The 15,511-nt window shown below is 43.3% G+C and overlaps 1 protein-coding gene across 2 annotated transcripts in view; it reads left to right on the forward strand.

Moving 5' to 3' along the window:
• SYNPO2L (synaptopodin 2 like) overlaps positions 1-9,500 on the forward strand; it is a 45,738-nt gene extending 36,238 nt beyond the window's left edge. For both annotated transcript variants that reach the window (XM_020791214.3, XM_078391123.1), the window contains one exon: positions 1,836-9,500. In XM_020791214.3, the coding sequence (XP_020646873.3) occupies positions 1,836-4,138 (2,303 nt within the window). In that variant the 3' untranslated portion in view covers positions 4,139-9,500. The remainder of the gene's footprint in view (positions 1-1,835) is intronic.
• Positions 9,501-15,511: the final 6,011 nt, after the last annotated feature.

Below are 15,511 nucleotides of genomic sequence, written 5' to 3' on the forward strand. Positions count from 1 at the left end.
GGTCTGTTTTATTATGAGTCACAAGTCTGAAGCAGATGAAATCAAACTGAGAACAACTTAATACTGTAGCTACATTTTAAATGATATTTTTCTTGATTTCACATCTGTTTTTAGTTGTGAGGAGGGGTCCATCTATTCCTCATCTAATGAAGCAGCAGGTTCATCCTAAAAAATAAGTAGTAGGCTCTGCTAGTCTCAGTTCCGTGTGGCATTGCACATACTAAATACTTTGGTGAACTTGGTTTCAACAATTACTCAGGGGTATTTTAATGTGATCAATGGAACACCCATTTTCAGGATCTCTCATTCCTGTAAAGCTGTATGTCTGTTGCCTGACCTTTGCTGTGCTGACAACATTCCTGATGTGGTGTCTCTGGAGTGAATGGTAGGAAGGAGGATTATAGAACAGGAAAGGCTCTTTGAAACTGTGGAAGGGCCTTCTGCAAAACTTGAACATTTCAAGGACTTTGCCCTGTTAATTTCATTAGGAACAAATTTAAAAGAAAACTAATTAAATCTTATGTGTAAAAATGTGGTGCTGTAGCTATCTTGATGAATTGATTGGAACTCTAAGGGGAACATTGGCTTGATGATGATGATGATGATGATGATGATGCTTTCATTTCAAATGGTTCTTACCCTTCTAGATTGTTCTTTGGAGTCTAGAGATTAATTGAGGCCTATGGGCCTCTAAGTCCAACTTTCTGTCAAAGCAGGAGATAAAACCAGGTTCCCTGAAGAGTTCTGACATTGTCCCCTCTTGTTCTTTGCAGAGCTATATTGCAGAGACAGCAAGCAAGAAAAAATATTGTGTTTTTCTGCCATCATCATGGAAATGGATAGTATGGATAAACATTGATAGGGGACTTTTTCTTCTTTTTGAATCGTACACTTCCCATGCTCTCCCTTCTTGCTTTCCCTTGGGATGGTTAGGTGGCCTTCTTCATCATTCTCAACTTTCATTTATATGTGTTGAAGGAGAAGATGTGCAAATTTGGGCAGCACATGGAGGTGGGAGCGAGACAGGAGAGATCTTGGGCTATGGAAAAAGATGATGGTGCAACTTCTGGCTGCAGGTGGCAGATGATGTTTTTAATACTCCCTTATGTGCAAAAATCTCTCCCAACTACAAGCCGGTCACAGCAAAGGACTGGCAAAGCTAGAACTCTTCTGCCTGATATTCCGCTAGTGCTTTATTCACCTTGGATGGAGGTAATTTGCCATTAATGTATGCAAGCATCTAGAATGGCATTCCCCTATATGGCATACATAATTTTTCGCTTGCCAGACTTTGATCCCTGATTTCTAGTGACAATATGACAGAAGTGCCTCATTACTGTAGGGAATGTTCTTGGCCCCAGTCCCTGATTTACCCCAGGCCTAAATCCTATTACATTGTTTTGAGAATGCCACAGACAGCTGGAAATTATTACCTTTGGTTTTGTCAAGCTTTTCCGAATTGCTGTCTGGCTTGCCCATTTCTGAATCCCCTGTGGAGTTCAGGACAAAAGCTTTTTTTTGTCCCCTGGTCAGATTTCCCTGAAATTCCTATATTTCTCCCTGAGCTGAAGGCCTGGTACAGCATTAGAGATGACCAAGAGCATTCTTTGCACTGACAGGGGCTCTTCTGTCATATCAAGACTAGGAAGTGGTCAGCATATCAGACCAAACAAAAAACAAGAGACAAAAACGTTGTGGTCACTTAAAGATGAGCTGCTGTATATTGACGTGAGCTTTCATGGGTCATGTCCACTTGGTCATGAAATCCATGACAGAAGTTCAGGCCTGGTTCCCTGCAGGGCTCTGACTACGCCTCTTCTCCTTGTTCTTTGCAGAGCTTCACCGCAGTGAGAGCATGCAGGAAAAAAATGTGAAAGAAGCCAAAACCAAATGCCGAACGATTGCGTCCCTGCTGACGGATGCCCCCAACCCCCATTCCAAAGGGGTTCTGATGTTCAAGAAGCGCAGGCAGCGAGCTAAGAAGTACACTCTGGTCAGCTTTGGGAGCGTTGATGAAGATCGCTGTTACGACGAAGAAGATGGTGTCTTCCCAACCAGTGAGTCCGAATTTGATGAGGAAGGCTTCTCTGATGCTCGGAGCTTAACCAACCACTCTGACTGGGACAACACCTACCTCGATATTGAGAAGCCCAAGGAACATCCCGCCGATAAGCAGGCCCAGCCAGAGCAAGGCCTCCCTGAAGCCTCAGGCAGGGGAGTGCAGATGTTTGAGCAGCAGAGGCAGAAAGCTGGCAAACATACTTTGGAGAAAGTCCCTGCACAGAGACCTGAGGAGCAGCCCCATGTCCCCACCACCCTGTTGACAGACAGAGCAGGGAGCAATGAAGCACCGACTCCACACAAGGCAGAAAAGGCCCCATTAAATGTCCATTTGGAATCCATACAGGTCTCCCGGCAGCTACCATCCCCTAACCCTGCTCAGCTCCAGTCGCCATCTGGCGTCACTGGAGGAGGTGCAACCATCTCCCCCAGCACCACAAATATCTTTAACAGATCTGCCCGACCTTTCACTCCTGGTTTCTCTGGGGAGCGTCCTATGACTTCCTCTGTTGTCTTCAGACCATCAATGCCAAAGAAAAGCAGCGAGGGTCTAGCTGGGCAGAGAATACCTGTGCCTTCTTTCTCTCCAGGGACCGCTGGGCTTGCTTCCACTCCGTCAGCAATGCAGTCTAATGGCCCAGCAAGCACATCTGTGTCTCTGTATATCCCAACCACCCCATCATCAGGGCAGCCAACAATGGCTGGAAGCTCCACGGAGGCTAGGCCGCTTCCCAGCACAGCCAGAACTTCCACGGCTTCTATATACCTGTCAACTCCTGCTAAGCCAGCTGCAGCTGCAGTCCCCGCGGCATGCCCTCCATCACGTCCTTCACAACCTCAAGAGACAACTTCTTACACTGTGTATGTTAGCCCGGCCCCTCAGCAGCAAAACCAGCAATCCACCCAGTCCTTCAACGGGATTGCACCAGCTACACCCCAGCCGGCACCTGAACCCTTTGCCTCCAGGGAGCAGAGGGTTTCAGTTCCAGCTCCCAGAACCGGGATCTTGCAGGAGGCCCGTCGGCGGAGTGGTAAAAAGCCCATGTTCAAGTCTGTGGAGGAAAAGAAAAAGAATTCCCCTAATCCGGAGCTACTGTCCCTGGTACAGAACTTGGATGAAAAGCCCAAGGCAGAGCAGCACGGGGCAGGGTTTGAGTCTGGCCCTGAGGAAGACTTCCTCAGCCTGGGAGCTGAAGCCTGCAACTTCATGCAGCCATCGGCCCGGAGGTTCAAGACCCCACCTCCAGTTGCCCCTAAGCCCCAGGTGAATGGGTCCTCTCCTCCCCACGATTTGTCCCATTTGAGAGGGAAGGGGGCGGAGCTTTTTGCTAAGCGACAGAGCCGCATGGACAGGTTTGTGGTGGAAGCAGCGCCAACATCAGTCCCCAAACCCAGAACCCCGTCTCCAGCTCCCTCTCTGCCTTCTTCTTGGAAATACTCCCCAAACATCCGTGCTCCACCCCCCATAGCTTATAACCCGTTGCACTCCCCGTTTTACCCCCTAGCAGCCAGCAGATCTCAAGCCAGCAAGGCAGAGAGCAAGGTGAAAAAAGCACCCAGTCAGAAATCAGGGATCAAGGCCATCGACTTCATGAGGCATCAGCCGTACCAGCTCAATTCTGCCATGTTCTGTTTTGGGGAGACTCCGAGCTCTGGTGCCCAGGCCTCCACGAGCCAGACAGCCCAACAGTCCAGCTTGTCCTTCACCCCAGCCAAACAAGCCCCTGTGAAAACCGCCCGGACCTATGAAATCCGCCGCTTCTCCACACCTGCCCCAATGCCAGCTTCGGGCGGTCTGGCTCCAACTGTGCTGGCTCCTCGCTCTGCCACCACCTTGGATGAGCCAGTGTGGAGGACAGAAATGACCTCCACCTCTGCGCCCGTCTCCCCTGGGCCTTTCCACGTGGCTGCCCCCCAATACCAGAGCTCCCCTGAACTTAGTGAGGCTGGCCGAGGAGGGGCTTCTCCAAGCCGACCCTCGTCATCCTCCAGTTTCCAAGTAGCCAGGCCCAGGTTCTCAGCAGCCCAGACGGGGATGCAGGCACATGTCTGGAGACCAGGCTCTAGTCAACACTGAGAGAAGACTAGCTCTTTCCTGTCCCCACCCCCCCACCCCCATGGCCTCTTCTCAAATTATACATTTTAATGCATACACATAAGGGTCAAGAGCCTGCGAGAAATAAATGTACAGGGAACTTTAATCGTGCAAGTAGTTCCCCTCCTTTTGGCAAGGTGTTATTTAGTCACGTGACTAATTTTACAGCCAGCCCACCAGAAACACTATGCTAAAGAAGGGAAACTACCTGCACGATTACCATTCCACACATATCTATATCAAACAGAATTCTGGCAGATTTAAAAAAAACTTACATCTAAAAATCTAAAGAGTGAATGCAACAAACAGTTTGAAAACGCTTGTACTGGAGAAGTACACCCGCCAGGGAGCTAGGATTGGCTGAAGCTCACTGCTGTGTATCCGCTTGATGGCAAGCCCAGGTTTGCTTCAGCATAATTCGTGAAATGACTCCACAAGCACAAGTAGCAAAGAGTTACTTTTTCAGCCATACCCATCCCTTCTGTTTAGGATGGGTTCTTGTACATCAGGATAGGATGTACATCAGGATAGGAGGCAGAGAGCCTTTCTTGTTTGAATCCCTGACTTGCAGTATTTCCAAGAGGAGAAGGGAAATGGTGAAGGCGGAAGAATGTGCCATTTGTACAGCAGGGTAAAGTGAAAGATACACCATCACTTTGAAAACAGCAGGAGGGTCCAAAACAGGAGCTGCAGATAGCCAGTTAGGAGAAGCTAAAACCCATTTGTGTTCCAGTGATGGGATTCAGGCACACTTTCATGACTGAGCCATCATATTTGCAAAGGAACTCTGTGTTTATCTGCCAGTGACCACTCTGAAACAAAAGTAAGCTGATTTGCAAGCGGTGGGAGCTGTGAAATTTTGTCTTGTGACAAACAGATATTTTAGTGCTTAAGGAATTCTTTCTCACTATCCGTAATGCATTTTATCTCTGAAGTGCTTTAGAAACAGCCGTGCTCCTCCAAGCTATCCTTAAGCAGCAATGTGGTGTTAAAGAAGTAGCGAGTGTTAAAATAAAAAGTAGCAAAAACATGAATGAAGCCGCAAAACCTGACTGCTATAAGCATTTGCTTGTTTTAGGCTACTAGATCATAGCCAGTGCTTCCAGATGTGTTTCTTAGAAGCTCATTTTTGGCTAGATGAATAATGGAGGGCAAGTTTCATAGAATAACAGAGTTGGATGAGGTCTGTAAGACCATCAAGTCCAAACCCCCCCCCCCCCCACTTTCCCTAAAAGACATCTTACCCTCTATGGCTGCAATGTTGCAGACACCGGGGATGCATTCTGCAGCGCTCTCTCAGGTCATAGGGAACATTTAGCAGACTTAACATCTCCCCTGCCTTAACTAAATGTTGAGCAGCAGCATGGGCTCCAAAGCCCATGTTTGCTGACATAATGCTGAATGCCTGGGGCAAAGGTGGGTAATTAGGTGAGGAACTTCCTGCATTGGATTTTCAGGGAATAATTAACAGATGTTCTTCCTGGATTATGTCGTTGCCTGAACATTAACATTCTGAGACAAACTCCCATACTTGTGTTTGCTTTGTAGTTCTATCCTGGTGATTATGCCTGGGAATTCTTTGTAATGTATGATGTTCTGAAACCACTTACCTCCATAAAGATATGTACAATTCTCTATGTAATTAGATAGGGCAGGAGATGCAAATTCCTTTTCTGGCAGACAAAATTTCCTCCCCACCACCCTCCTTGGACTGCGCAAGATGCTCTTCAGGACTGAGAAGGTGGCCCCAAAAAGGCATGTTACAAAAAGCAAAGATGGAAGATGTACAGAGGTGTGTGTCAAGTATCTGACTCTTGTTTTCCAAACAGAACAAACACTTCTGCTTTTTATGGCAGAAGGAAATTGACTCTGCAGTCTTTGGTTGCAGGAGTGCAGTAAACACAGTCTTGTTTGCTTAGCAGCTAGTTTGCGTAGAGCAGAAACCAGACAGTCATTTGTGGAAACATCAAAAGGGAGACTGGAATTTTACGAAACACATGGAAGTAAGATTATGTGTGGACTAATGCATTTGAGAATGCAAGGAATGACATTGACCTCTAGCTAGAACAGGACACGAAGCGGAATGGAGGGAGGGACTGCATGAGGGCTCTGAAAACCTGTTTGAAAAAGAAAATGCATTCACATCTACTGGGCCTGATCCTATTTCTGACAAGTCATCCCAGGCACCAGCTAGTGGAAGTGGTTAGTGGCCATTGAGGGCCAGCTGTCATAGACTCCTTCACTTCAACAGAAGGGAAGGGCAGAAGAAAACAGTGTGGCAGTGTCAAAGTGGAGAAAGACAGACGGGTGAAAATGGCCATTGCTTTCAGACACATTCATTGTTAGGACAAATTCATGCTGTATTATTTGTGTGGATGCCCAAATAAAAATACACAACTTGAACATTAGTTTTAAAGTGCACACTGGCCTTTAAATGGCCATTGTTCTTCCCTGCATCCATGCAAGCAGAGGCTTCATTCCGCCTTGACCTAACCCTTTAGAGACAGACAGACAGACAGACAGACGGATAGACGGATAGATGGATAGACAGACGGACGGATGGACGGATGGACGGATGGATGGATGGATCGATCGATGAATGAATGAATGAATGAATGAATGAATGAATGAATGGACCTGCACCTTTTCAAATCAACATACCATGTGCCCATTTCTGTTTGCAACACGGCATTTGAGAAGGAAGCTAGAGGCTTTCCAAACCAAGATACAGAAACTGTAGAGCACAGTGCGACTGACCCAGGGAATCAATAATTACCCAAAGTCCAGTTCCCAGCTGCTTCCTATTACCCACCTCTTATGTCTGCTGCACTCCATTCAAGTACTATTGTCCTTTTAAAAACTTCAGTAACTTCAAAAGCCATCCTGCTGTGACTTCTCCTACCTGCAGTTTGCCAGCTATTTTGAGCTTGACAATTTTGTATTCAGGCACCCAGAGTTGCTGTGTGAATTGGCCCGGTTGCTGAAGCTTTGCATGGACTACAGTCAAGGGGCTTGCTGGTTGGGGGAGGAATATGTAGACGATTCTCCACACTGTTGTTTAACAGCAGTAGGAGGACCTGTAGAAGTCTTTTCTTTGGGTGGGGTCACGCAGCATGGCTCAGGGAAAACTTGGCAACCATTCATGATCTGTACTGTTTTCCAAAAAAAGTAGCCATGTTATTCTGTCTCAGTATGTTGGCAAAATTAAAGAGGGAAAAGGCACAATATTATGGTATTTCAAAAAAGTAAGATTTCAGTGTGAGCTTTCCATGGATCAAAATCTACTTCTTCATACACAATTTCTTGCTTTTGTGGATTTTGATCCACAAAAGGTCACACTGGTAAATCTGTCAGTCTTTAAAGTTCCACAATATTTCACCTTCCCTCTTTTTTTTTGCCATTTTCTTTTCCACCTTTAATTTTGCCAATGTATCTGTAATGTTGTGGCAGATCATTATCTAAGGAAGAATAGGGAAGTGTGTATGTGAAGAAACCTGTCAGAGATCAGCCAGAGGGGCAGCAGCTTAGAAGCTCTAGGGGTTGCCACAGAATGTCAAAGCCTTCTGAGCAATGAACCTAAAGGACAGGGCTCTGAAAACACCTCTAGCCTTTGTTCTGCTCCTTCCAATCTGGGCTCATTCTCCTGTTACAGGCAATTGTCTCTTCAGTTAGCAGAGATCTTTATGGTTGCTGTTTTGTGCTATCAAGTTGCATCCAGTTTATAGCAACCCTAGTAGAGTATTCAAGGAATGTGAGACATTTGAGGGATGCTTTTTAACCAGTGCCACTCCCCACTGAGTTTCCAAGGCTGAGTGGGGATTTGAACCCTGATCTTCTAAGTCTTTGTCATTCTATCCATTATACCAAACTGGGTTTCAGTGGTGGCTGGTAAGGTTCCCCTTGACATTTAGTCCAGTTGTCTCCAACTCTAGGGGGCGGTGCTCATCCCCGTTTCCAAGCCGGAACCAGCATTTTGTCCGTAGACAGTTTCCATGGTCACGTGGCCAGTGTGATTAGACACGGAACGCTGTTACCTTCCCACCATGGTGGTACCTATTTATCTACTTGCATTTACATGCTTTCGAACTGATAGGTTGGCAGGAGCTGGGACAAGTGATGGGAGCTCACTCCATCACGTGGATTTGATCTTACGACTGCTTGGTCTTCTGACCTTGCAGCACAGAGGCTTCTGTGGTTTAACCCACAACACCACCAGTGGCTGAGGTGGGTTCAAATGCAAGGCATGAATTGAGAAATGAAATATGAAATAAGGATAAACTGTTTGGTTGGGGGTGGTGAAGATTCATTGCCATTCAAGAGTGGGGCAAATAGAACAAATGCTGTAGATGGTAATCAGGGGGAGATTATATGCAGTTTTCACAACCAGATTTGTACTTGGAACTTGAAATCCAACAGGTTTGACGTGGTGTAGCCTCCCACAGCCCTTCTGATCTTGTGCAGTGAGATTTCACTGTTTAGACCTGGGGTGGTGGTGGTTAAGAAGGAGTTGGAAGGGCATGCAGCTTCTCAGGGATTCTATGTTATGAAACTACAGATTATCATCTGTCTCAAAAGAGTTTGTGGGAGCTGAAGAGCTGTGTGGCTGCCTGTAACAACTTTGGCAGGCATGGCTATGCAGCGAGTGACGGCCAAAGGGCTTCCTTCGTGCCTTCATTTATTTTCTTCTTATAGGAAGGAAGTACCTGGTGAATTGGTGTTAACTTTGAAAAAAGGTACTAGGAACCCTGGAAATGTAGGAAGCGGGCTATTTCATTTTTTCTCCACCATAGTTTTTAGTTGTTTGACAGCAGGAGTGAAATTCTGGAGAGAGATTAGTATCGTGCAAAAAAGGCTTGAATAGAAAAGAAGACACCAAACTGAAGGAAGGAATCCAGTGGATCTTGCTAAGATTTGTTCAACAGTCTGTGCTGGGCCACTCTATGACTTAGAAAGTTTCAAGAGTCCAGGTTAGTAGCTCAGGAAGGAATACCAGGAACTGAAACATGGAATAATGCTGTGAGATGCTTGCGGACACTCCTGGTGCCTTAAATCTTTTTCAGAGAGACACAGGTGACCCAGCTGGCACCTTCACCATCATGCCATTCTTTGTCTGAACACTGGCCATCATTGTGCTATCTGGACTGTCACCTCCCCTGTTTCTCCTGAATGTAAGAGTGCTTCACATTTGCCAGCAACAGCCTCTCCCATGTATGGCTGCACATCTGCAGAAGTTATAGACCCATTTCTGTTCTTTTGGAAATACTTTTATTTTCTTTTGAAGTTAAAATTGTCACTTTACAACAATTGCTTGTGCTGAGGAATAAATTTATGACTTGCACTTTAACTGTTGCCTGCACTGTGTGTGTGTTTTTTTAATTCCGAGATTCTTATGTCATGCAATTCCAAATTCTTTCATGCTTGACCATGGCCATCATCTTGAAAGAAGTGACTCTGGTTTCATTGTAGAAGTCAACAATTCCAAATGAAGATAGAATAAGGTGTAGTTATGAACCAGAGCCGGTAACTTTCCTGTACAGTGTTATTCAGGAAGCATACATTTAAAAGCTAATTCTGAGCCACACACAGCCTCCTCCTGCTGCATTATCACATTGTGAACAATGGCTGGGGATCAACAAATGGCATTAGAATCAAACTAGAAAAGGATATTTTACGCCCCGTCCACTTCCTTCTAAAACCATATAGACAGAACTCCTATTAAAAGAAAGCTGCAACTATTCTCGTGCTTCCAAGGAGGCGGTGCATAGGATAACAGTTACCCATACAATTCCAACATGAACCGGAATGGGTCTTTGGCTTGTGAAACTTCAACCAGCCTATCCTGCTTCTGGCTAGCTATGTATGTGTGGAGGAGCAAGTCTCCACTTGCCTCAAGATCCTGTCTCTCCCTGAAATGTCTTCACTTCAGTTGCCTTGCAGTTTGAGAAGCATTACCTGAGGAGATTTGTGGCAAAAAAACAAACAAACAAAACAAAACACCACCTTGAATCGGACCCAGAAAGGAATGGCAAGTAGTTGCAAATGGGGATGATATGTCTCAGTGACTGACACAAGAGAGTGAACTTTTCAAATGTGATCCACCATGTTTGACAGCAGCTAAAACGTCAAGAGTAGCTCCATTTATAGTAGTCTAGGCTTGAGGTTCTTTGGACATAAAACCAATATATATATATACGTACAGGTCCATTACTGCCATGGAAGCCAAAACCACATTGCTGGATCAGTCTTAGTGTGTATGCTAAGGTCCCCTAACTATTTATTTATTTATTTATTTATTTATTTATTTGTTTGTTTGTTTATTTATTTATTTATTTATTTATTTATTTATTTATTTATTTATTTATTTATTTATTTATTTATTCATTCATTCATTCATTCATTCATTTATTTAATTAATTAATTAATTAATTAATTAATTAATTAATTAATTAATTAATTAATTAATTAATTAATTAATTATTAGATTTCTATCCCGCCCTTTTAGGTAAAGTCTACTCCGGGTGGGTTCCATTAAACATTGTGTGCTAAAACAGTTAAAAACAATTCAAAACAATTCAAAACAACAGTGATTAGTAATGCTATGTAATGCTCAAGATGGGAAAACAGAAAATTATAATAAAAATAAAATCAAGTATTGACAGGAGGGAAGGCCTGCCTAAAGGCGATACTAACAATGCATTGTGGTACTCTTCATACCCAAATAGACTTGCTAAAGAAGATGGGAATTGTATGATCACTCCTTTATGAGCTATAAATACATCATAAAAGAACATATTGGCCATACGGCATAGCCCCACCTTCCCTCATTCTTTCAGTCCCATATACCAGGCAGAGGATCCGTGCAGTTTTGGTATCATGAGGATCCTGAGTGTCAGTTTCTCCCCACCTGCAGAGACTAATCAAAGCTTGAGGGCTCAAAGATCAAAGTCAAATATAGGTTTGTGGTGGTTAAATTGTAAGCAAGTAAAATACATGAAACCATGAAATATGTTTTTCATGTTGTGGAAATTAAAGTGGGTGCCTTAACATATAAATATTTTTCTTTGTAATGAATGCATGAGCAATTAGTAAATGATTTTCTTTACCCTAGAATGTCTTTAGGCCAGGGCAAAATTTTGACTATATCAGAACTTCACAATGGTTAATCAGTAGTCTAACAATACACTGAAGGAAATGCAGACTGCGAGATAGGTCTGTGTTTAGGCATGAAGTTTACTGGTTGGCTTTAGACAAAAATCTACCATAAGGCTAACATGTCCCATAATAGAGTGGTAAAAATTTAACAATCACAACTTCACAAGACATTTGTCAGTCATGGAATCCTAAATATATGAATGTAAAAGGAAAAAATATTTGCCATCATGGTGACCACTTCACAACATTTTTCTTAAAAGTACATGAACTGGAGATGAATTTTGACCAGATTTAAACCCTAACAAAGCTATGAAGAGCTGTTTTCATGGTCTGAGCTCAGTACTCTAGGTATAAACTGTTACAGGAAATTCATAAACAAACATATAAACTGCCGAATATGGACACTTCACACAAATACAATGCCACACACACACACACCACATTCTGAAAAAATATTAATTGGCTTATACAAGCACCACGTACAAAAAGACACGCGGACTAAGATACTGTTCCCCTCATACTTTAGGTGGGTGAAAGCTTCTTTTGTCTCCTCACAGGCATTTTCCTCTTGGGAGGAACCTCCAACTGGAGACAGTTTATTTGACAGTGAGCATGCACTGTAACAGTTGAACTTCTAAAAATTAATAATTTTTAAAAATGGAATTTATCACCTTACAATATTTTGAATACACAAATATATTCTTGCTAAGACCAGGAAATGTTGAGAGAATCTGAACAGGAAAAATGAAAATATGAAGGCATCTTAAGCTATATAAAATACTGGTTCAAAACAGGTGAAAACTGCACTTAAAATGCCGTTTGTGAACTGCTTTGTTTGTGAATATTTTCAGCATATGCTTTAAGTAGACCTCACTAGACACTGCACCAAATTTCATACAACCAGACACAGAGCTTGGAAAAGTCACTATGTTGGCTAAGATATGAAGTCCAAAATAATAACCGTCAAGATCAGAACATACTTTTTTGATTTTATAATTATAGAGTTGGTTATAATTTTCTCCTCTGAACAATTTTTGATTATTTCTCTTCAATGTAGTGTTAGGTCAGATAAACACTGGAGTTTTACAAGTTATTGTATCACTCCAGTGCTACGTCACTTGCCAAAAAATTTTTTGCCCCACTGTCAACCTCGCCTAGGACATACCTGCCACTGCCTCTTTGGGCCAAGTGAAGTGAGCAGGATCATTACATTAAAAAAAACCCTGATAGCTAAACAAAAAGCAATGAATGCCTATGAAAAAAAAACCAGGCTGTACATTATGCAGTCAACAGAACATTGAGTTTTTGTGACAACTCCAGCACACACCACAAAGTAAACAGCAGTATAGTCACATCTTAAGTCCGGTTCAAGCCACTTAGTTCATTTAGCCTTTCTAAAGCTAACAGAGGTTCTCCAAGGTATTGGGCAGATAATCCTTCCACATTTGAGTCTTAGATCTTTTTCACTGCCAATGCTAGCTAGATTAATCTAAAAACATGTTTGTACTGCATTTCATTAAAAGAAATTTCCAAGGTGGTTTGCAATAAAAACAAGATTCTAAAACAAAAGAAAAAGAAAAGCTAAAACATTAGAACAATAATAAAATAATTCAGTATCAACACTAGAGAATAAATTCATGCAGCTAAACCATTAACTAATTATTTAAGAACTGGTATCTGGTCATGTTCTGCACTAAAAGCAGGGATGGGAACCATTTTTCACCTGGACCTTTATTCAGGGATAAGACACAAGCCTTATTCAGTCATGCTTCAAAATCTGAGATGCTCACATACAAAAATAGCATGGTTTGACTCGCATGGGAAAGCTACCTGAGTACCACAACCTTCCCCCCTTTTAGAAAGTTGTGTTTCTGTGAGGAAAGAGGGGGATGGGCAAGTCTAGCATATCCCTCAACAAATGTAGTCTCTCTCATTAGAGCAAGTGGTGCCAAGCAACAGTTGGGCTAACTTGTAGATTCAGCAGCTGAGTACCAGAATTGTTCTCAACACACACTTCTTCCTTACAAAAGAAACCACATCCACACTTCTCCTTTTAAGAAAATAAGATAACTAGTATTTATTGTAAAAATACATCATGATAGGAAAGTTAATAGGAGTTCTAGCTAATTCAACTGGAGATGCAGGGATCCATGGCTGCCCCCTTGCCTGTTGAGAAGAAAGGTGAGATTTTACTTCTGTCTTCTCCCAGGGAGGATCAAGAGTGAAAGGTGAGAAGGGAAGAAGTGAGATCAGCAACCCATAAGGATATGTATTAGTCTAGTTTGAAGGAAGGTCACAATAAGTCAAAGAAAGTAAAGGAAAATCTAAGAAACCTGAGGAAATCTCTCTCTAACTACTCTTCCCACTGAAAAATTGCATTTTCTTCAGTGTAAACTAATGCCTTCCTCTGAGGCAAGCAGGCCCATGAGGCCAAGTCTCAGAGAACCTACAGCAATAGGTAGAGATAGAACAGAGTCCTACCATCGAGTCAAGTGAGCAAGTGGCAGGAGAAAACGTTAGCCAAAGTCCAAAAACAGTCCACATTTATAGCCAGGACTGTTGTACAGATAGGAAGAGTCCAAGGAGCCAAGCAGCCCAAAAGGAAAACATAAAAGTTCAGTGTTTCTAAGGCAGGCTAATGTCTGGGACAGGAAGAAACTGTTTCCAATGAAGTCCTAGCCACAGTCTAATGTTTATATAGACAAACTGCTAGAGTTCCACCCTGAGCTCAGTAGCAGCCACTTGCCCAGCTGCAGAAGGAAATCTCCTGCAGGATTTGGCATGCAGGTTTCCCTGAGAAGAACACTCTTCCATCAAGGAGACTTTTTATGAGGCCTTTTCTCCCAAGGACTCTTTCCCTGCAGCCAACCTCTTTACCTGCAGGCTTCTAGTTAGGCTCATGCCTTTATCCTGTGACCTGGGAGGTAGTCCAGCCCTTTCCCTCAGGGTCAGAGACAGAGCTCCCTTCTTCTGCAAGTTCAGCTTCCTGGAGTCCCACAGGTTCAGGGTTTGCAGGATCCAGCAGCTCCTTCCCCTTGTCAAGTTCAGGAAGTTCCAGTTCATCCTCATTACAGGACTCCTCCGAGTGGAACAATAAGTTTCACCCAGATACCTCCAAGAGGTTCCACACCTTTTAAAGCATGACAGAACAGAATAGTTTCTCGCTCTTAGGGTTGCATGTAAAAGAAAGAAAGAAAGAAAGAAAGAAAGAAAGAAAGAAAGAAAGAAAGAAAGAAAGAAAGAAAGAAAGAAAGAAAGAAAGAAAGGTGGTAACATGCTATACACTCTCACGCATATCAGCCAAAATCCCAATGCTTAGCAAATTGCCCTAGAGAGGGCCAATGAATCTACAAGGATTTGATGAGTCGGCTCTGCTATAAGTTGCATTGATTCAGATGGGCTGACTGTAGTTGCAATTTACCTTTAGCATAGTATGTTATAATTAGAGTAGACACATTTGAACTGATGCAATTTACAGAAGAGTTGGTTCACCAAATCCCAATTGATTTTTGGTCCTACTTTAGTGTGATTTACTACATTGAGCAATGGGATTTTGGCCATGAACACCCACTGCTCATTCATTCTCCCTTCTACACATTGGTCTCTGCCATGCTCCAAATCTGTCAACCTTCTATTTCCTTTTTCATTCCTGCTCTTACTCTTCCCGCTCCAGTATTTGAACTTCTAAAGAGCCTCTATCAGTACCAGTAGAGCACAGCTTCCCAACCTTAGGTCCTCAGATGTTCTTGGACTACAATTCCCAGAAATCCTGGCCAGCAGAGATGGGGGTGAAGGATTCTGGGAGTTTTAGTTTAAGAACACCTGAGCGTCCAAAGTTGGGAACCATTCCATTAGAGTCTAAAAGGGACCCCTGTCACAGAATACAGTGCCTTCCATGGTATTTTAGCTGACATAATTCTGGCATAAATAAGTATAAGTAAACAAATATCTTTTTGGCACACACCCCAACTTCAAGTTTCCTGAACCTTTGTTTCTGGAGTGGAGAAGGGAGGAAACCTCAACACCCATGCACTGTACTCCCAAAAACTGTCCCTCCACAGCCACAGATTTTTTTAAAATATCAGACTGAAAACTTGATAGTGTATATGTATGCTAGTGCCACTGCACTACCTTATACCAATGAGCCCCCCCCACCACATCTTGCAAATGTCCGCATTAGACCTCACATTTCCCCCTCCTCTG

The sequence above is a fragment of the Pogona vitticeps genome, chromosome 3 (genome assembly GCF_051106095.1).
Source record: "Pogona vitticeps strain Pit_001003342236 chromosome 3, PviZW2.1, whole genome shotgun sequence".
NCBI classification, from domain to species: Eukaryota; Metazoa; Chordata; class Lepidosauria; order Squamata; family Agamidae; genus Pogona; species Pogona vitticeps.